General features: G+C 38.9%; 1 protein-coding gene across 1 annotated transcript in view; it reads right to left on the bottom strand.

The window, feature by feature from the left end:
* Nucleotides 1-23369, bottom strand: part of LOC122814860 (phospholipid-transporting ATPase ID-like) — a 2026011-nt gene that overhangs the window by 266027 nt on the left and 1736615 nt on the right. Inside the window, exon 21 of the mRNA XM_044087143.1 lies at nt 15476-15632. Within this exon, the coding sequence (XP_043943078.1) occupies nt 15476-15632 (157 nt within the window). The remainder of the gene's footprint in view (nt 1-15475; nt 15633-23369) is intronic.

Genomic DNA, 23369 nt, shown 5'->3' with positions numbered 1-23369 from the left:
AACCAAATCATACAACCTATTCTACTTTTTAAACATTCTCCTTTTTGTTTATAGTACTGTTTTATCTGTCAACAATATACATGCATGTAGCTTACATATTTTAACTACCAAAATTATCTATTGCTATTTTTATTGAAATGTATCAGTATTGCTATTTTTATTGCTTTGTATATCTTTGGAGCTTTTCTCCCTGGGCCTCCACTGAAAAAGGGCAATTGCTTAGCCAGACACTTCCGTTCAACAAATGTAAAATAAATAAATAATAAATAAGTATTGAAGTGGCTGAAAAACACTAGAAGCATCAGCCACAAAGCATCATAGAAAATGAAGAAGTCTACATCACATGGGATCACTCATTACCAAGAGTTCAAAAGATAAATGCTAGAAAAGCAGATATAGTGGCCCAAGAAAAGAAGACAAAAGTAGCATTGCTCATTGAAATCCCCACAACCAGTGACTACAGCGTTTTGCATATAGACAGACACAACACATAAAATATCAGGATTTGCAGGCAGAAACAAGAGCAATGTGGAAGAAAGATACCCAGACAGTTCCAATAGCAGTAGGAGCAACAGGTCTTATAAAGAAGAGTCTATGATCGTATTTAGATATGCTACCAATACATGTGGTGGTGCTGCGGTAGCGTTGTCACCTCACAGTAAGACGTTGTCCTGTTCGATTCTCAGCTAGAGTGTCTTTTGTGTGGTGACATGCGTGAATGGGCGTACCTTCGTTGAAGGTTATGCGTCAGGGCCGGCAACTCAGCACGTAAAAATCTACTGCCAATCATTAGCGGACCGGAGTTCCGCTGTGGCGAAGCCGAAAGACACAAGACAACACCAATACATGTAACTCCTAACGAACTGCAGAAGGAGTCATTACTGGGCACATTGCGGGCACTGGGAAGAGCAATACTGGCTGACATCAAAGATTGAAACAATACTAATTTCTTGAACTTTAATCATACTTTAACTTAGGAATGGGGTTCATTCCCATCATGATATTAGAAACCCAAAAGACTTGGAAAATTTAAAAAAGAGTGAAGCCTTTTTAATCCATACTCTTAAATACTTCATCTTATGGGTATTGCTGAACCAGTTCATGAGTTGGTGCATACTTTATGGCTATAGCCTTTGCTTTATCTCCATTAAGTTTATATCCTGAAAAGACTTGACACTGTCTCAATGTTCCACAACACTGATATGGCCTTTTCTGGATTTATCAAATAGAAAATATTATTTACAAATAAAGGCACTTTCTTGATTAGCATATGAATTGTATCCTTCCATTTCTGAGTCCCTTATTTTCTTTGCCAGTGGCTCTAAATATAGAACAAATAACGGGGAAAGAAGGCATTCCTGCCTGGTTCCTATGTTCCTACACAACCTATCAGCGAGGAACCCTCCTACTTTAAATCTTGCCTCCTCTCTTTTAATATAGCCTTCTAATTAACTTATTATTGCATCAGGGAATCTAAATTATTCCATTGCCCTACTCATAAAAGCCAGGCTTACACTATTGAATACTTTCTCTTTATCAAGATCCACATAAAATGGCAGTATTTTCTTATATTCTCTTTCTCTCTGGCATCATTGTACTTTTAACAGTGTCCCACCACAAAACCACATTGATCCATCTACCAATTTTGGCAACACCTTTTCTGTTTTTTAGTTGTATAGACAAACACTTTGCAATAATGGTTTAAAATTGAAATGCATCTATATGAGGCTGGGTGTGATCTTTTTGGTAATACAGCCACGACAGCTTTCTTCTAAGAAGTTTTTGCTACCCCTCCTTTTAAAATACTATTAAACAAAATCCTGTAGACTTCCCTGCAAATTGATTATACATCACTGTTTTTAGCAAATTTCCTCCTATCTTACCATTAGTTCTTGAGCCTTATCTTCATCTGATTTTGGCATAATTAAGTCTTCCATAAATATTTCTATTTGTGCTCTTTCTTGGTTTCCATATTCTACTGCTTTATACAAATATCCATAAAAATTCAGAAAAATCTTTAATACCTTTATAAGATCTCTGGTTATTTTTTTTGTAAAAGGCTCCCTAGGTTTGGTGACCTTCCTACTTTCTGTTGCCTAAGTCACTATGCTAAAGGTTTTTGTGCTCTGGAGTTGTTATCAAAAATTATACAATGCCTCCTCTAAAATGTGCACGCTGATTGGCCAGCCCAACCAGCGTGCCCATTGTAAATCCTCACTAACGAACTCCTCGAAAAGGTCAGGTCGCCCGACTTTTTCCGTTAGTATAAAACACTTCTTGCTATGTTAAAAGAGTTTAACATAGCGACACAGTTTAAAAAAAACACAGTCTCTCTGCGACATATTTTTTAAAGCTGTCTCGCTATGTTAAACTCCTTTAACATAGCGACACAGTATAAAAGCAACGGAGATCTTGCTATCTCCGTTGCTTTTTAAACCTGTTCGCTATAATTAAAAAAGTTTTTTTATAATGAGACAAAATAAGCAACGGAGATCTCATATGTTAAACCCATTTAACATAAATGGAGATCTTGCGTTCTCCTTTTGCCCTCAGCTCTGATGTACTGTGTAGGCATGCAGTACATCAGAACTATACCAGACAGCCGCGGAAGGGCAGCAAAGAGGCATTATACGCCATTATTTAAGAAAAGTAATTATTTCTTTCTTAAATAATGTCATTATAATAATATAATAACCACTTTCTGGGTGTGAATAGATAATAATACCCACAGTTGTCTTTGTTTGGTCCCTGCGGGCTTAAGCGGACCAAACCACACCAACTGTGGGTAAATCCAGCATTACCCACACCCAGGCGTGGGTTATTGCTATAATAGTTGCTTAACAGCAATCATATTATCCAAATATTCTAGCATTCTGCAGTTCCTCTTGTTATTCTGCAATACTTTAAGACCTTGTTTAGCCCGTGTAATCAGTTCCTATTACTTTCTTAACAATATCTATTTGTATTTTATTTCTACCCTGTTTTTAAACTCCCTTTTCATTTTATCACAATCCCTAGCTATTCCTTCTGAATAAATGTCTATCTTCCCTAATAAATCTTGAAAAATTTCCATTACCCATAGCATAAATTCCTCTTTTCTACAAGTAGGTTGGAAAAGTGCCAGTGTCTCATTTTTACCTCGTTACCCTGAATTTTTATATTAGTTTTTATCAGTTCATGAACTGAAATTGTCAATGGATGTATGCGAAAGTCCAACCCAGTTATTGTACATTGGGGGATAATATGTACATTTTGTCAGTTCCTACAACTGAATTCACATCTTCCATACCAAATATTTTTATAAATTTCTTCAGAAATCTGCCCTTTTTTATTACATTGTCAACTCTAGGTCCCCTGAAATATCCTCACTGTTGCAAATAACATTCCATTCCCCAGCTATAAGTAATATTGTCTGCCTGAAAGCTAATTATTTCTCCAGAAATTTTCTTAAGCTCAGTAAGAGCAATTTCTGGTGGAATACAAGTAGATGCCAGCATAATCCTCCTCCCTCGACAATAACCCCTAATCTATCACTGTATTTTTCCGCTTCTACTGCTAACGGAGCCCCTCTAGCAATCCCCATTACTCCCATTTTCTTTTGTCCCTGATATTCTGTTAAATATCCACTCTGAAGTCCTTTCATTGTCAAATTCACAAGCTCATTTCTTTCTAAATGTGCCTTCTGTAACATTACTAATTGCAATCTACATTTCTTAATATAACCCAGTGCTCTTTCCTTTTTTTTAAAATTGTAAGGCCACTTATATTAGAAAATATTACTGGATAGAGTAGCCATTATGATAAAAAAGCTATTATTCCCAGTTATCATACATGACAGTTTTTTTGAATGTGTATTTCCAACTTTTGTCGTGTATACACACACTAATGTTTGCCAGGATTATCTTTTATACAGTTGATGCTCCTCATCTCCATTTGGATCAATGTGACATTTCTCAAGACTTTTTTGATTTAATGATAACCCTCAAACAAAACAACTAAATACTTTTTCAGGACACCCCCAGCTCTTATAAACACACGCAACTATATACATTTTAACAAATGAGGTTTAACCCTCCAGATAGTGACAATTGCCCCAAAATTGACAGCTGCACTCATGTACATAACCGAATCTAAATTAAGGTTATTCATGCTAAAGTGCATGTTACAATTAATATTCCCACTTACACCAATTGTTGTCTGTTATTTTCTTATTAGTAGTCCCCTTCCAGATATGAGATCCAGCTTGTATGTTTTCAGAAAACATTTTTAGCCCTAAAAAGCTGCATTGGCTATCTTTAAATAAAAGTAAATTATGTGCTGATCTTGTAAATACATTAAAATATTAAGGCTGCCATAAATTCAGACTTTATTTTTTACTGAACTGCTTGTCATTGTATCTTTAAAATTTGGATTTTCCTCAGCAGTGAATAATCAAAACTCTGAAGATGAATTGCTTGAACATGCAGACAGCTTATCTCCCAGTAAAAATAGTTTCAATATAGTTGGAAATGAAACTATACAGCTAACCTGCAGATGTTTGAAGGAATCTTTGGAACATCAGAACAGAATGTAAAGAATTGATTTTATAATTTTTATTTACTTTACATTTGTTGACAAGGTTAGTCCGACTGAGCTAGTGGCTCATTTTCAGCGGAGACCTAGGGAGAAAAGCTCCTCAGTGAGATCAAACTTATACAAACTGTTACAGAATACTTAAAAATACATTCAGGGTACATACTCATATAAAATAATGGTACCTTCTTAATACATTTAAGGTTTCAAAAACAGCTATACACAATTTGTAATGGTAGTGTAGTCGTGATGACAAACAAGGAACACTGTTTTGAGATACACATTTTAAACAGGTAAAACACATCTAGTGTGGACCTCAGTAAAACAACATGATATAATTTAATATATACTTGCAGAGGTCCATAGCAGGGGTATGTATCATTAAACATGGTTAAACCTAGTAAGAGACAGAGGAGGGGAGACAAAGATGCATAAAAGTGAAATGATAAGTAGGTCATATGTTATAACTTAAATGGAGGAGGAATAGTAGGGAGGAAGGTAGAGAGAAGGGAAACAAAGTAGTTGAAGGAGAGATACAGGAGGAAAGAGCAGGCAGAGTATAACTAAGGCAGACAGGGAGGCTGTAGTGGGAGGATATTGATGAGAATGGACAGAGGAGAAGGAGGGGTATTTGATACTAGGATACGGGTGGTTCAGGGGGGATGACTACAGTGGCAAGACCAGTTTTCCTTTAGGTATTTTTGAGTGGCTGATTTGAATTGTTTGGGATGGTCAAGGGACCTTACTTCTAGGGATAGTTGGTTCCAGGATGTGTCAGGGTTATACTTATAGAGTAGGCATCCTGTTTTGGTCTTGGGTTTATAAATCTGTAGCAAGTTTTGGTCAGAGCTGCATAATGTCCTAGCTGCAGCGTATTTGGATATGATAGAAGTGAGGCTGTGGCAGAAAGAGGGCAAATATAGGATAGAGTGGATAATCTGTAGTTGATGTAGTAGGAGCAGATGGGGAAATTCTAGCCAGTCAAGTTGCTTAAGAGATATGCAGTGGTGAGTCTTGCAGGTTTGGTTTGCTGAGAATCTTACCACCTTATAGGTAGTTTCAAGTTTTGTGAGTAGTGTGGAGTTAAGGTTTGTGAGTAAATGACAGCTGTATAAAAGTGCGGGAAGTAGAAATGCATGAGAGAGAGTTATTCTGGCTGTGTTGGTTAAGTATTTCTTGTTGCGGTAAAGGTGTCCAAGTTTCTGGTGAGTTTTTTTGATACAGTTAGTCACATGTAGATCAAACTTGAGCTGATCATCTATTGTGACACCTAGTAAGTTAGTGCTAGGTTTGACTGCAATGACGGTGTTACTGCTAGATAGAATTGTAAATGTAGCTTTGAGATTAGAGAGGTTTTTGGGGAGAAAGAGTAAGAGCTTTGTTTTCTTAGGGTTGAGAATTAATAAGTTGTTACTAAGCCATGTCTCTATGGTGTTGAAAGATGTTTGGGTAGCAGATTGGAGGTGTGATGGATTGTCTGCAATGGTGGTGATAGTAGAGTCATCAGCATATTGTAAAAATTATGACTGGGGGCAAGAGGTGCGTAGTAGATTGCTGAAAATATTAAAGATTAGTGGGCCAAGGATAGATCCTTGGGGGACACCCATTTGCACTGGGGGGGGGGTAGTGCAGAGAGCCATTTGACTGATTGCTGGTGGTTTGAGAGATAGCTTGAGAACCAGGAAATAGTAGGAGAAGAAAATTTTAAGTTGGTTAGTTTGGCCAAGAGGAGAGAGTGAGGAACAGTGTCAAATGCTTTGGAAAGGTCCAGAAACAGGCATGAAACAAGTTTATTGTTGTCACAAGCAAGAGATACAGTATCAATGAAAGGTATTGGTGCAGTTGTAGTACTATGTTTGGGATGGAACCTGTGTTGCGTGTGTGTAAGAAGGTTTTCCTGTAGTAGGTAATGCATAACTTGCTTGTGGATACATTTCTCTAAAACTTTAGGGGGGGGTAGTATAGCATTTGGTCTAAAGTTTGATATTTCAGAGGATTTTCCACCTTTGTGAATGGGTAATGTATAGAATTGTTTCCATATAGAGGGGATGTACGATTCGGTAATAGAGCGGTTGACCAGGATAATGACTAGGTAGGCTAGGGGTTCTGAAGCAATCTGTAGGAACTAAGAGTGTAGATTATCAGCTGAGGGGGAGCAGGGTTTAGTTTAGAGAGTAAGGATTTTATATACTTAGTTGAAACAACTTTGAGGGACAAAGAGTTTGAAGGGTTAGGAAGAGAAGTGGGGTTAGAGAGGTTATTGGCATTGTTGCTAGTGGGAAGAGAATTGATTATGGTGGTTATTGAGTCAATAAAATGATTGTTGAATTTAGTGGCTGTTTCTTCTGGTGTTTTTTGTGGGCAAGGGTTAATAGGAGGAATGGTTTCCAGGATGTAGAATGTGATTGATAGAGTTCCAGAATTTTTTGGGGTCTGATTTGAGGGCAGTGGGAGGGATAGTGTAGAAGTTATTTTTGTCATTGTGGATGTATTTTTTTATTTGGTTTCCAAGTTCTTTATAGGTCTGAAGAAGAGAGAGGGCATTAGTTTTAGTGTATAATTTCCATATTCTGTCTCATTTTTTCATATTGGTTCAAGTAGTTTTAGTAAATCAAAGAGCTGTCTTGGATTTGATGTGTGGAGAGGAGGGAGGGAATTTAGAATGTCAAGCTAGGTAGTGTTAAAAGAGTGGACAGCTTCATCAGTTGGGAAAATGGTAAGATCTGACCAGTTGACTCTGGACAGTAGGTCTATGAAGGAGTTTGGGCAGAAGGCTGATAGTTTGTGGGTGGTAATATACTTGTGGGGCCTGGTGAAGTGGGGAGTATGTCTAGTGACTGCTATAGGGCAGTGGTCACTAAGGGCATTTGGGAGGGTATGAGGGTTATGGTAGTTTTGGGGGTGGGAGACCAAAATCCAATCCAGGAGGGAGCTAGCAGGGTGGGATTTATTAATATTAGGGGTTGTGATTAGTTGCCCAAACCCGTGCAAGTTAATACAAGAGGTTGAGTTAGGAGTTTGGAGTGAGAGCCAATCAATATTTACATTGGCCAGTATGATGATTTCATTATGGGTGGTCTGAGAGTGGTGGGATAGGATGTTTTCAAGTATGTTAATGTTATCTCCAGGGGGGGTATAGATTTCTAATACAGTTATGGTGGTGAAATTGTTGAGTTTGAAGTTAGCCAGTAAAAGATCAAATGTAGAAAAAGAGGGAAGAGGGCAGTCTAGACTCATTAGATTGAGATGGTCGGAATAGAGAATGGCTACTCCTCCGCCATTTTTCTTTTGCCAATCGAGTCCAAGGATGTTATAACCAGGAGGGATATGTTCACTGTCTTGGTTGTGAGGTTTTAAGCATGTTTCAGTTAGGGTGACTATGTCAGGAGTGTAGTTAGCTAACCAAGCGTGGAATTCATTAACTTTGTTGACAATACTCCTGAAATTAATAGAGCAGAAAGATACTTGTTTTTTTTGCATGAAAGAGGCTGGTTGGATTTGGTAGGTGTGAATTACTATTCTGGGTAGAGAAAGAGGGGCCAGGGTAGGGGTGAATGTCCTCTGATAGAAGTAGAGGTTTGTAGTGGAGTAATTGTTTGAGTAGGGGGTGCTTTATTTTTTGTTTTAAGGAGGTTGGCAGTGGAGGACATCATTTTATTTTAGGAAAGGGAGTGATGGGGGAAGGATGGATGGACAGATTGATAGATGTTGCTGGGGTTTTGTAGTTGAATTTATTGTCAAATTAATGGGATGGAAATGGGGTGAGGGTAGTTGTGAGTGGTAGGAGGTGAGGTAGTAAAGGATATGGAGTAATGGTAGCAAGAGTAAGTTTCATGTTTTGAAATACATGATAACAGGTAGAGTACACAGAGTGAATGGGAGGGAGGAATAAGTATTAGTGTGTGTGGGATGTGAGAGGGATAGGTGAGGGTGTATGAGGAGGTGTTAAGGGACAGAAGCGTGTCTTAAAGAAAGTGGAGGGGAGGGGAAGGGATTAGAGTAGAAGTAGAGAGGTGTGGTTTTGAGTGGATAGGTATAAAGGAAATGATATGGGGGTGGGTGGGAATGGGGGTGGGAAGAGAGCAAAGTTAGCTTGACCGTAGCAAGGGTGAACGGAGCCGGGCTACACTCAGGTTACTGAAGATGCACTCGAGAGCTACACTCAGGTTACTGAAGCTGCACTTGATTGGCTACACTCAGGTTACTAAAGCTGCACTCGAGGGCTATACTCAGGTTACTGATGCTGCACTTAAGGGTGGAATGAGAGGAAAGTGAGCCCGACCATAGCGATGGCAAACAAAGCGGGGCTAAACTCAAGTTACTGAAGCTGCAGTCGAGGGCTACACTCAGGTTTACTGAAGCTGCACTCGAGGGCTACACTCAGGTTATGGAAGCTGCACTTGAGGGCTACACTCAGGTTACTGAAGCTTCCCTTGAGGGCTACACTCAGGTTACTGAAGCTGCACTCGGGGGCTACACTCAGGTTACTGAAGCTGCACTCAAGGGCTACACTCAGGTTACTGAAGCTGCACTCAAGGGCTACACTCAGGTTACTAAAGCTGCACTCGAGGGCTACACTCAGGTTACTGAAGCTGCACTTGAGAGCTACACTCAGGTTACTGAAGCTGCACTCGAGGGCTACACTTGGGTTACTGAAGCTGCACTCAAGGGCTACACTCAGGTTAGTGAAGCTGCACTCGAGGGCTACACTCAGGTTACTGAAGCTGCACTCGAGGTAAGGGAGATGATATAGAAACAATCTATGAAGAAAAACAATCACTTTGTTTCTTTATTTCTTTATGTGTTACCCATGGTTGTTTTTTTGTAACAGTGTACTCTTCCTGGACATACAGGAATACTAGATAATGGTATCAGTTGCACTTCTTATAAGTGTAGATAGTGAAATCAGTAGAAAAACAATAGAAATTTAGTGGGGTATGGACCAGGTAAGCAGAGGGGAGGATCAAGTATCTAGAGGGTGGCTAGACAGGGAGTAGTGGCGTTCTGAGGTAGCATGCTCACAGGGGGCTTCAGCTAACAGCAGTTTCTTATGTGGTTAAGCTAACAGGAAAATTAAAAGATAAGACTGCATACTTTACTATGTTAAAATTTTTCTTTTTCAGTCATCTTTTTGGTAGGGGAGCTGGACCTGAAATGAGGGAAGTCAGCAGCTGGACTTTCACAGTATGTACAAATTAGGGCTGGAAGGTACAGAAGGACAGGTAGACAGAAGAGGAGAAAGAAGCATTTTAGTTATAACAAATTGCAATTTCACAGTAGAAGCATGTTGCTACAGTTTAGTTTAGGCAGTCATAGTTCATTCTAACAGCAGAAAATATCTGTAAGGCATCTACAAATCTGTATGACCTCCATTAATTAATGATACTCAAAGCTGGTCTTTCTTTACGCCCCACTCAGGTAAGCAGAGGGGAGGATCGAGTATCTAGAGGGTGGATAGGCAGGGAGTAGTTGCGTTCCGAGGTAGCATGCTCACAGGGGGCTTCAGCTAACAACAGTTTCTTATGTGGTTAAGCTAACATGAAAATGAAAAGGTAAGACTGTGTACTTTACTGTGTTGAAATTTTTCTTTTTCAGTCATCTTTTTGGTAGGGGAGCTGGATCTGAAATGGGGTCTATATTAAAACATCGACTTTTTAAAATGTTGAATGTTCTAATATCGACCCCTATTCAGCGAACGCTGACAATATTGAACATGCAGAACAGCAAATTTATTCCCAGGGAAAAAAGTTTCTGTTCCGACAGACATACACACAACACAAGAACACCAAACAAACAGCAATCCACACACATACACCTAAAATCCTACATCTAACCGTACACTAAACTGTACATACACCACTAACTATCCACTTACCTTAACCCAAACCCTAACTTAAAGGTTGGTCACTATCGCACACTCACCTCACCCATGCCCTAACCCTAACTCACCTACCCTGCCCTAACCCTCATGTCCACACAATCACACACTTACCTGACCCACGCTCTAACCCTAACTCACCTACACCGCCCCTAAGCCTCACGTCCACACAATCGCACACTTACCTGACCCACGCCCTAACCCTAACTCACCTACCCCGCCCTAACCCTCACGTACACACAATCGCACACTTTCCTGATCCCAACCTGTAACTTTCCACCACAGTTGCTGAAAATAGCAAAGCCACAGGAATGGCCAACCAAATTCCTTCCCTAGGAAAAAATCGGTGTTCTGCAGCTTCACTATTTTCAACGTTCACTGAATAGGGGTCGATATTAGAACATTTGAAGTTGTGAAAGTTTGATGTTCTAATATAGACCCCCTGAAATGAGGGAAGTCAGCAGCTGGTCTTTCACAGTATGTACAAATTAGGGCTGGAAGTTTACTGTGTAAAATTTTGCTTTTTCAGTCATCTTTTTGGTAGGGGACCTGGACCTAAAATGAGGGAAGTCAGTAGCTGGACTTTCACAGTATGTACAAATTAGGGCTGGAAGCTGTTGAAACACGCTATCTCAGGGGAACAGAGCTACTCGGGCTAGGAAGGTGAAATTCAAATATGGCCAGATTATCTGCCTTCAGCTGTAGATTTATTCTTAGTTACTGAATATTTAATGGAAAAAACAAGCTAATTAATATATTTGCGGATGCAAGAAAATTATCATTTTTCATGCTTTCATCATGTGCCTTACTATTCAGTCCTATTTCTTACAAAATACAAAATAACTTGTTTATAACTTAAGGCAAGGATATTAATCTAGACATCCTCCCTTGCAAAAACAAGGCAAATCATCATCTTAATTCTATATATTCAAGAAACCACACCAGAGACTGAGTAATCCAACAGCAGACCAGAAATAAAATTTAAATCCTTTATTCCAAACTCACCGTAGGTATTTCTTAGATTTTAGTCTTCAGTTTTAGCACTCGACACTCTTTTTAGGTTTTTAATTCTATATATAATATAATCTTTTACTCCTCCCCCCTACACCAGCAACCCTGATCACAGCATTGTATTAACTTAAATGTTCTTCTTTTCAGCCTTTCTTCTCTTGTTTATTCTCTAAAATCTATAGTTTTACAACTAAAAAAGTACTTGTTTACTTTAATATCTTTAACATATGAAATGCTTTATACAAATTCTAAGTCTGCTATATTGGCAGAGATGGTTCCACTACATATAGATAAGTCCACATCAGATGTAGCTTCAGCCAAGCAAAACAAACTATTTGAAGAAGCTTCAACCAAATACAAAGACAAAAAAAAAAAATTGAATGGGGAGGGGGGCACAAACTCCTGAAGCCTGCATATGGAGGATTTCCCTGCCATACTTTTTTTGTATGCCAAATCCAGGATTGCATACCCTCAGAGAAGTTTGAAATGCTCACTTAGACTCATGTCTTGTACACTAATACAGACTGCACTAGCAGTGATTCTGAACTGATAACATTGATGGATGGACTACAGCTCAGGGAGGTATACTTTATGAGCTTAAACCTTGTCCAGTTTACACCTGACCAAAGGAAGGGAAGCTGATGGTGATAACAAACTCCTCTTTAAAGTTTTTAGTGCTGCAAGGTAACAGGCTAATGTTGCTTATGTCTAGCATTTCTCCATGTTTACACAGTGATATTCAAAATGTTATGCCTCAGCTATATATATAAATATATATATATATATATATATATATATATATATATATATATATATATATATATATATATATGTGTGTGTGTGTGTGTGTCTGTGTGTGTCTTACAAGGTCTTTGGCATATGGCCATTTGTCGTTGGTCTTCCTGTGTTTCGTCTCTTGGCATTATGGATTTAGCAGTGCTGTACTTTAAGTACTGTGCTTTGAATAAAAACCCCATTAATTAATCTTTCTCCTATTATGTTCTATATTATCTGTATTTGGTATAACAGCATGATTGAATTAACTGGTTAGCTGTTACTCTGTTTGCCTTGTGGCCTAAGTCATGGTGAAAAAATTAGCATTTCACACTGATCTGCCTGTACAGTTAACAATGAGAATGAATGGATATGTCTCCTGATGGTATAAATGCAGGCACACATCTGTCAGATGGAATCCTGCACCCCCTTAACCTAGTTAAAATTATTCATTGCAGCTATAAATTTAGGGACCAGTTTAGATGTGGCATCTAAGCCTAGATTAACAGCCATATTCAAATTTATACTGTTATGACACTCTGGAACACGTTTGTTTTTACATTCCTATTTTTTCAAGTATATTTTGCTGAAGCAGCTGCTAGAGAAGATTAATATATATATATATATATATATACATGTACAAGTCCTATGAAACAATTCTCCATGAAAACATGCTGGACAGTAAGCGACCATTTTAAATAAAACCAGATAATCTGAATATAGTAAGTTGAACAGTAAAAGTCCAAAGGTATAACCGTCAGGAATGCCATGTATTTCTACAGAGATTACAGTGGGATTGTTTATAGGTTCTGTTTTTCAGATAATTTGTTGTCTTGTGATGGACTGTCATAAGGATAATTAGTAAGTACAGATAATTTATGAGAAGAAAGTGATTTAAAGTGTCAGGAGCCCTTTTTTATATCTATCACCTGTATCTCTTTATGCGGGACAGTCCCTGTTTGAGCAGTTGCGCCCTGCAAAAAGAAAAATGAGAAATGTCCTGAGATTTTTGGGCAGAATATATTTTCAAAGATTCCTTTGATAGTTGCATAGAACAATTATGCTGTGTCTGAAACATTTAAAACATTATAGGAGACAGCATAAATAACCTTTTTTAAGATAAGGAAGACACTGCATGATTTAGTTTACTTTTGTCTTTTGGTGGTGGCAAAGGAAAGATTTATTATAGGATTGCATGGCCTTGTTATGGGAAAGAGAATTTTGGGAAAAAAAAGGACAATGCTTATCTGCATGCAAAGATACAGATAAAGAATAACCAAGCGTAAGGTTCTAAAAGCTTTGCTGGACAGTCTATTAAGAAATAATGGTTATCTTGTTATACCTGGAATAACTGGCTAAATATATTGTGTAGAAGCTGACAGTCACGACATGACATTTAAAAAAAATCTTATATTTTGTTTTGTTACAGGACTATATCTATGTATTGCCTGCAAATTCTGCACAGTTTTTTTTTTTTGTTTCTCACGTCTCACCACCTAGCTATATATCATTCGATATCAAGAAAGGAACCTAGAACTGCTACTGCTTGCAAGGGCCACCTCTGAAAGTGACTTATGCCCAGAAGTCATTTACAGTTAACAAATCCAAATCAATACTAAATAAATAAAAAATAAGCTTCATGAGGCATCACATAACAGGTTCAGTTTAATGCCTCATCTAACATTGTTTGGCCAGACTATACCATTCCACTGCAGAACCGTGTATATGTGAGACGAGTGCATGACCTGGATAACAGAACTCTGTGATTATTAAACTCTATGGGGCCATAACCTTCTCACATTTGTCAAACAATTACATGTGAACAGTGATCCATAAAATAAAACTGTGTAAGTATTGTGAGGTATAAGAACAGCAAAATAATGATTCTACAACACTGATCTTTGTTAATTCAACCCCCTGAAGTAAATAAGGCCGTAGCAGTAAGAAGGCATTCAGAAACATCCAGTGTACCACAATGTGGTAATGAGGTGCGAAGGAGTGACTTTCTACTCATGTGAGCTGACATCTTCCACTTGCATCCTTTCTGATTTTAGACAAAACATATTACCAGAACTTATTACCTGTGCAACAACTACATGGAAGTATGTAATTGTGTGGGAAGTTTTCATCTGGTTAACAAAAGACTAAATAAGTAATGAAATACTGCCTCAGCACTAAAAAAAAACTATCTTTTGTACCCTTGATTGTACCCAGCTGATAATAAGGTTAATTAAGTTTCAGTCCTAATCAGGTCTCTACATAATATTGACTGATGTTCTCTAGACACTATCTAGGCTAATAGTCTGGAAAACTGTAAGTTTCCTGTTCCTTTACTTCTGAATCAGTCTCATAATGTCAGCATCAGATATTTAAAGAAAGATTCCTACATGTCCTCCCAGTGCAAAGGGTTGAAGCCCTGACTGCAAGCCAGACAACCCATGTTTGATTAATAGCATGGGTTCTGGAGGGGAGGAGCTAGGGAAGACGGATGTGGATGGCCACTGCTAGCTTGCCAACCATAGATGGACAAAGGCAGCTCTGGCTTGGCCTTTGGTTAACACTTACAGGGAGGCCTGGGTGTCATACCTGGAAAGTGCCTGCAGAGTACAGACTCCCAGCTGGTGTACTCACAGTACAAACCAGCCAGTAGTGTAGGCACTCATGCTTGATCACGATCAGGTAGGACCATGGAGTTCAAAGGCACTGCTTTAGCGAAGTAGCTCCCAGGCATGGAACTCTGCAGGATCTGGAGCTGACACACCTATTACTAGCTCACTCTTGCCTTTGGGGAGCAAATGGGCTGACTGGGCTTCCTAGACAGGAGCAAGTGGGCTGCATAGCTAGCCCTGGAATGCTTACTTATTAACCCTGTGGAAAGACTGGAACAATTGGATACAGGTATGGAACCATAGGGCATGGTACTGTAGAGACTTGGAGGACAGTGATGGTGGTAGTAAAGCATTCCAAAATTCAGAATCAGAAAGACTGAAGTGGTTGCAACTATGAAAGTTGCATAATCCATAGGCTACTCTGCATTTGCATTTACCAATAGCTGTTGTAAAGTTTCATGGGAGCACATTTATGCACTCATTTTTTAATAATAGTGGAGGGAGAGCATGAATTAAGGATTTAGATCTATAAAGTACAATGGAACTAACCGAAATAAGTACAGCTCCACCACTATGTTCAACTTACTACAAAAATACTAATACATGCATGTCATTGTGCTGCAGTGCTTACCAGACTGTGTCCATTTATAACCAAGCCATATTCCTCTTCAACAGTCTCTTCGGGCAACACTACAGACTTCTTATATTTCTTTTGAGGCTTTGTCAGTTGGATGTTGACCTCATCATCATCATTAAATGATTCAGGCTTCATTTTTAATCTTGCATTCCTGAAGGAGATTCAAATTCAATTTATTCACGTGCTTATAAAGTCAGTCCTGTTACAAAGTATAAAACAAACAAACATACGCAAACAGACATCAACAATAACAAATCATTTTTGCAAAACAGCTGTCCTTCATAAACAAGGTCCAAAATATAGGTTTTGAGTGACTGCTAGAATTTATCAAGCATATGGATGAACCTAGACCACCCTGGCAAGAGGTTCCAAAGACAAGTCTCGTGATGTGCAAAGGAATGTATCCCTGGGGGATCAAGCCAAACTCCCAGAACCTCAAGCAATCCAAGGGTGGAAGAGCACAGATGGTGGGAGGCTGATACCAGTTGAGAAGTTCCCTAAAATAAGTGGAAACCAAGTTGTGAAGCAGGTGATAAACCTATTCAAGAATGTTGTTGGAAATACAAGACCAAACTGGTAGCCAGTGCAGGTGATGCAGTGCTGGTTGTGTATGATGATTTCTGGATGTCCAGTAAGTAGCTGGGCTGCAAAATTCTGCACCAGTTATAGTCAGATGGGCTCAGCATGTAGAAACCTCATGTCTAGGGCATTATAACAAACCAGCTGTGAACAGAATAACTCATCATAACTGGGCTAAGTCAGCTATTGGACTTAGATGCTTAATTAGGGAGATATTTCTCAGAAGATAACATGAGGATTTGATGACAATAAACACCTTGTCCTCAAGTGAAAGTTGTTTAGTTGTATTTACTGTTTGTGATTGTATTACCATGGCTCATGTGCAACAAGATGAACAGGACATGTACAACTTACAGCTAAGAAGTCAAGAAAGGATCTAATTATAGGCCATGGCAGCCTCATCAACCTTCACTGCACTGAACTCCTAAAGACGAGTAGTGGAAACCAGTGAGTCTTGCAATATATGACTCAGGATCCTATGAACCATTAGATCCTGCTAACTCTGGAAGTGCCATCTTAGGTTGGTCCACCAAGAACCAAATGAGGGTGTGAAGATACCACATAACAAGCTCCAGCAGTAGCCATCTGAAATGTCAGGACCTGTGAAAGTGAGTCACAAAATGTGGAGACTGAATGGCTGAAAGAATGGACTTACATATACCAAGTCCAAGATGCCTTTTCTCTGACTATTCCCTTTTCTCTGAGGTATGGCAATCTCAGAGCTGGTATATATATATAAGTTAGGGGGTATTGGTGTGCTGGCTGCGTATGCACCCTACTGCAAAAAGCAGTTTTAAGAAGAGCAATTTTCAAGAGTAGCCCTTCTCCAGGTTTTCAGTCTTTATTTTAGGCTTGTCTGCATTCAACATTTCAAGTGCTGACATTTCAATAGGTAGCTGCTTCACCAACAAGTCATTGATTACCACACCCAGCTGGTCCACCCATAAACATGTGCCCATGAATATGTTTAGGGTAGTAATCACCAGAGCAAACACAAGTGACTACATAAGACACAGGAATTATTTAACAATAGTCAGGGGGCATCCTGTTAATCCATATATTGATGTCACCCAAAATCATCTACATCATTGACCATAACAAAAAGGAGACAAGAATGTTTGTAAACTCCTGAAGAAACATGCTTACACAGCCTGGTGGGTGGTAGAAAAGGAGGTACCAGCTGTTTAATCCTACTGCCATAACATATTCCAAGGATTTAAAAGTGCAGGCTGTAACCTCCATTAGCCCAAAAGAGGAACTGTGAAAGATGGAAACTATCACTAGACTTACCAGATCTAAACTGTTACAAAACCAAAATCCACTGCTGCACAATAACTACAAGAACAGGATCACAGCTGACAAAATTAGATTTTGGTAATGAATACCATGTTGTTGTCATCAGGCTGGTCTGATATAACAGTAGACTTGTTCGTAACTGACCGGTCATTGAAGTACTGTGTTATAGCTGGGTGTGCAGTAGAACAGGTCACCATTGCCTGTTCCAGTTTTATAGAGGGATCTGGTGGTATATCCTCCATGCCAGGTACCGACTACAGCTATGCATTAGCCATACTCACATCCATGAAGATATGGACATTGCCAGTCATGAATACCTGTCATGTACCTCCTTCCAATACCCAGCCCTCTGTTAGTGGTAAAAACACTTACAGGTAGCTTAGTAGAGACAAAAGATCTCAAAGCTAGCAACATCTCACTATTATAGAAAAAATGACCTCAATAATGTGGGAAGACAAAAGTGGAAAACAGTAAAAACAGGGATCGATGAAACTAAAAGAAAATTGAAATGAAACAAAATAGCAACCAGTCAAGGGAATTAAAAGGACTGGTAATTAAACCACTATACAGTAATTTTCAAGTCCTGACTGATGAAATTAAACTAAATCCAAGTGCAAAAGTGAAACCACTGTTAACAGTTTAGTAATGATTTTAAAAGAGTAGACATTTAAAATAATATACAAGGAAAGTTCTAAGTCCAACTAGATGAATAGCAGAGGATGTGGTAGTTCTTCAACACACATCAAATTATCAAACCACCAACACTAGTAGCAGCTGTAATAAGATGTGAATTACAATCTGAGAACAGTACAAATACAGCTCATTACTAGAGATGATTGTGTTCAGAGAAGGGTTGGCAACACCTTGAAAAGTCCATGTCTGGTTAAAAAATGGGGTATGAATGAATGCTTTAAATGTCAGAACATAGTACACTAACTCTAGTATACCACTATGCGGGTTGAAATAGAACAAGAACAGATAAGAAAAAAAACTTCTTAAGGATTTAGAGATCAAATGGCCTTTGCATGTTATGCCTACTCAAATTAAATTTCCCTCTGAACACAAACTAAGTCATGCTCTTGGCAACAAATCGACACCTAAATCCCCAAAAACTTAGTAACCTGGAACAGTTAGACAGTTGCTGATTACTATATAAATCATTTCTATAAAGAAAAATTCAGGGAGACCAGGAGCCAACAACAAAGGGTTGCAAACAAAATGGGATGGCTCTGGTGGCTCTGATGTGAAAATACTGCAGAAGCTACAGCACTCATATGGGTCTATAACACTTCTTCAAAATATGTATTTGTTGAATATGTATTCATCAAACACTAATGAGTGAAATTCATGTGAGTGAACTCCAGACTTTTTACCAGGGTTAGGAACCACTCACCCACCAGCACCCCAGAACAGACACCACACTAAATCAGACGCACCCAATAGGGGAGCTTCACCCCCACCCCCCACAATGTGAGGAGGCTGTGCCCCCCAACTATACACATATATATATATATATATATATATATATATATATATATATATATATATATATATATATATATATATACACACACTGACTCTGAGACTGCACTACAGTGGAGAAAAGAGAAAAGTTGTGGTGATGGCCAAGTGCAAATGTCAGGGGTACACTGAAATGAATTTCGCTGATTAGTGTTCAATGAATATGTATTCGATGAATACGTACTTCAATTGAATGATATAGACCCCACTCAGTCTGGGAATATACTGGTTTAACCAGGGCATTCAGTCTGAATGTACTGCAGAAGCCAGGGCAGGTAGTCTTTGTGTATATTGCAGATGCCAGAGCATTGAGTGTTTAGGTATACTACATCACCAAGGCACTCTCCCTCTTGGTGTACTGCATCAACAGGGCAATCAGTCTGTGGGTATACTACATCACAAGGACACTCTGTCTGTGGGTGTACTGCATCAACAGGGCACTCTGTCTGTGGGTATACTGTATCAACATAACATTCTGTCTGTGGGTATACTGTATCAACAGGGCAATCAGTCTGTGGGTATACTACATCACCAGGACACTCTGTCTGTGGGTGTACTGCATCAACAGGGTACTCTGTGGCTGTACAGCATCACCAGGGCACTCTGTCTGTGAGTATACTACATCACCAGGGCACTCAGTGTTGGGTGTACAGCATCACCAGGGCACTCAGTGTGTGGGTATACTGCATCACCAGGGCACTCAGTGTGTAAGTGTACTGCATCACCAGGGCACTCAGTCTGTGGGTATACTACATCACCAGGGCACTCAGTCTGTGCGTATACTGCAGAAACTAGGCACTCTCTCTCTGTGGATATACTACAGAAACCAGGACACCTTGTCTATGGGTGTTCTGCATCACCAGGATATTCAGTCTGTGAGTATACTGCAGAAGCTGGGGTAATCAGCCCATGAATACGCTCAGATCCAAGGCACTCTCTCTGTGGGTATACTACATCAGCAAGGCACTAACTGTGTGGGTATACTGCAGAAACCAGGCACTCTCTCTATGGATATACTACAGAAACCAACTCACTCTGTCTGTGGTTATACAGCAGAAGCTGGGGTAATCAGCCCATGAATATGCTGCAGATCCAAGGCACTCTGTCTGTAGATATACTGAAGTCCATATACAAGATGATGCATCAAATTCTAATAAAAGAAAATCTAATTTCAGCTTAATTCTCAGTTCTATTATTAAACTAGCAATCACAGCACATGACTGTAGATACCCTTGTTGATGCTACACTGAATTCCAGTCATTCAAAATGTGTAGCTATACAGCAGTTGGGGTTAAAGCTTGTTGCTATACATAAAGCATGACACCAAAGGAAAAAGGGAAGCAACTGCTTGAATACTGTAAAACCAAAATTGAACAAAACCAAAAAAAGAAATGTAAAACAGGTAGAATACACACACTTATTGCTGATTTAATGAAGGTTTTGTCATTTTTATTTTTTTGGTCCCCTTGGACCTAATTGTTACCAGCCCAGCCCCAATGTGCAATGTCCATGCCAGGTCTACCAGCTACTCCCCAACCCCCTGGACTTACTCCATATTGTTGCTGGGGATAGTCATGGATCCTGAGAGTGTCCTGTGGGCTTGCTTATCTTCTTTTAATACCCCCATGAGATGGCTTACTTCCATGGGTGGGGAACTGGGAAAATTTGAGTTCATCTTGTTAAAAGTTTTTATTTACTGTTTATACCTTTAAGGGGAATATAGAGATCATTTTTAATGTAAGCACTGGCTGCTTATAAACCACATTTTTTTTTGCAAATGTATAATCAGTCTTTCTTTCTCAAATGGATGTGAAGCAGCTTAGTGGGTAACTGAAATTGTACCAAGCATGAGGACTGCACAGTACATAAAATAACTGAAGTTATATGAGGTAATAAAAAGGCTAAAAGGTTTGAGGTGAACACTGTATCAGACTTAGATAAAATGTGATAAAAAAGCTATTAAGAATAAAGAGATGTGAGTAAACTTAAAATAAAGTACGGTATGACTCACAGTGCTGGCAGTGGAAGTCAACCAGCTGACGGTCAGGCATATGCATTCAGTGGAGATTAGTTGAGATGTAGACGTGGAATGAGCAAACCATAACTTTTATCAATTCTGTGAATTTCATGTTCTTGGAACTGAAAAGCATTTAATATCAAGTTCTTATCTCCCAGTATTACTTTTAGCCATTCTTAATATTTGGCATCTGATGCTAGAGGTGCAAAGAACTCATGCAAGGATGTTTTTTAGCAAGACAGTGGTAGCTTAACTAGTTTTCTACATAGCAGATTATCTTGTTACTTGCACTGTCAGTATTATTTCTCAGGAGCTAAAGCTCTCCATTAAAAAAAAATATAGACAGTGAAACGTTGCTTGAATATTAATACAAATATGCAGAATAGTCTTCTCTGTGCTAAGCGGGGAGACTGAAGGTGATTTAGATTCAGACCCCAGTACTAAAGCTGTAGTATACCATATGTGCCATGTTCCATGTAGGTATTACTAGGCTAATGATCCTGAGGGCCCCTTTAAGGCTAGCTATATATTTCAAAGACGAGAATCAAATGTACCTTGTGTTTGTAAGGTAAGCAACTTAACCATTTTGCCAACCTCAAACCTCCCTTCTCAGGTCCACCTCATGAGCTATTAAAGTGATGCATGGCCTGGTGATAAATCAGATGGACAGCAAGCATGCTGTCATGCTTGTCAGTGAACTCAGTGAAGTATTATACAGTTTATTTAAAGTCTTGGCCAACTGTCCACTAGACCGTAAACGTACTGGTCTTGGCGCTCTTACGATAAAAAAGGAGCATGTGCTTGTCATATGCTGAATTGTTAATAACACTGATGCTACCATGGGATAAAACTTGCAACAAGTGCAGAGAATTACATTATCCAAATGAACAACTGTGCAAGCCGAGTCTGTAAGTGAGACATACTTGCCAAAGTACTCTGTGGCAAAGGTCACTGCTATCAAAAGCATCCTTATATAAAGGGACATTAAATGCCAATGATAAATGACTCAGATAGTAAGCATGTTAGAAATGACTTATTTTTATTTTATTTATTTGTTAATCTGATAAGTGAACGTATCCTATTTGGACCCCTTTCAGTCATGAAGTGTGCCAAAAGTCAAAAATATTTAATTTATTTATTTTTAAAAACACGACACAACAACCAAGCAGCAGATAACGAATACAACACTCACCACTCACGGGGTTCAGTCACTTTTTATTATTTATTGACTGAAGAAAGCCAACCAGGTGTCGACCCCTTTTCAGTGGAAGCCCAGGGACCAAAAACTTCAGTGATACAATATAATACAAGATAATGTAGATTATCACAAATAGATTAAACAATGTCATCCTTGATAGTGCAATATGCAGGCAATAATGCCCAACAGGGTGTGTTACAGTGTAAATAACACCTGATGCTAAGGAGGGACATTATTTAGACAGTAACACACTTGGCATAGTGTGCTGACTTGTTGGAACATGGCCTAAATTCTTGGCTAGGCGTGTAAGGGCCTCAGGGCCAATAGCCTAGTAACTTCCTATGATCCTATAATCCTATGCTCTTGGAGGTCATTATTGTGCTTAAAGAATGGGCTGTATGTAAAACTGTTGTGTTTAACTTACTTATCTATGTTTTTATTACCATATTATTTTTTTATATATTTTTTATGTAAAATAGTTCTTCCAAATAATGGTTCAAACTTGCTGTAGTATATGTAAATGGTGTTGGAGGAAGTGTTTTACATGCAAAATGTAACATTTTCAAAACATATCCGGATATTTACTTCATTTTTTTGGACCCTTACTCCTAAAATGTGTGATTTGTTGCCAGTCATTGGGGATTGAAGTCACTAAATAAGGACATACATTTGGGTTTCAACTTTATTTCCCTCAGAAAATGCAAGCTAACACAAATCCTGTTATACAAGTAGCTTTTTAATTTTATAACAGTAATATTTAAAATCTGTTTCTATTTTGATTTATTTTAGGCTTTCTCCAGACTTCTTGAGTTAAGAGATTGAGAGGTATGCAAACCTCTTAATGCTGCTGCTGCTGTTGATCGATCTCACTCTCCACATGTGCAGACACACTTTAGCTTTCATGCATGCAAGCACGTATACGCTCACACATGAAGACAGAAACATAAGCATACACATGCACACGCGTACACACACACACACACACACACACACACACACACACACACACACACACACACACACACACATACAAATTTTTAATTTTCTTTCTCTTTTTATTTTACACTTGCTAAACTGCAAAAGTGCTGCTTAGCATTAAATAATGGTGGCTGTTAGCTTCCTTACTGTCTGAGCTTCATGGCTCCTTAATATGCAGCCGTGAAGTGGCGGACTCAGTTTTCAGTGGGCATTACCTGTAGATTAACACCCTGCTGGAGAATGTTCAATTTCCAGTCAGGGTGCTGATGTACAGGTCATCCATTCTCTAATAGAAAATG

This window comes from Protopterus annectens, chromosome 1.part1 (assembly GCF_019279795.1).
Source record: "Protopterus annectens isolate FY-2018-M chromosome 1.part1, PAN1.0, whole genome shotgun sequence".
NCBI classification, from domain to species: Eukaryota; Metazoa; Chordata; order Ceratodontiformes; family Protopteridae; genus Protopterus; species Protopterus annectens.
The sequence above is the reverse complement of the archived record's forward strand: the minus strand, read 5'-3'. Positions and strand labels throughout refer to the sequence as shown.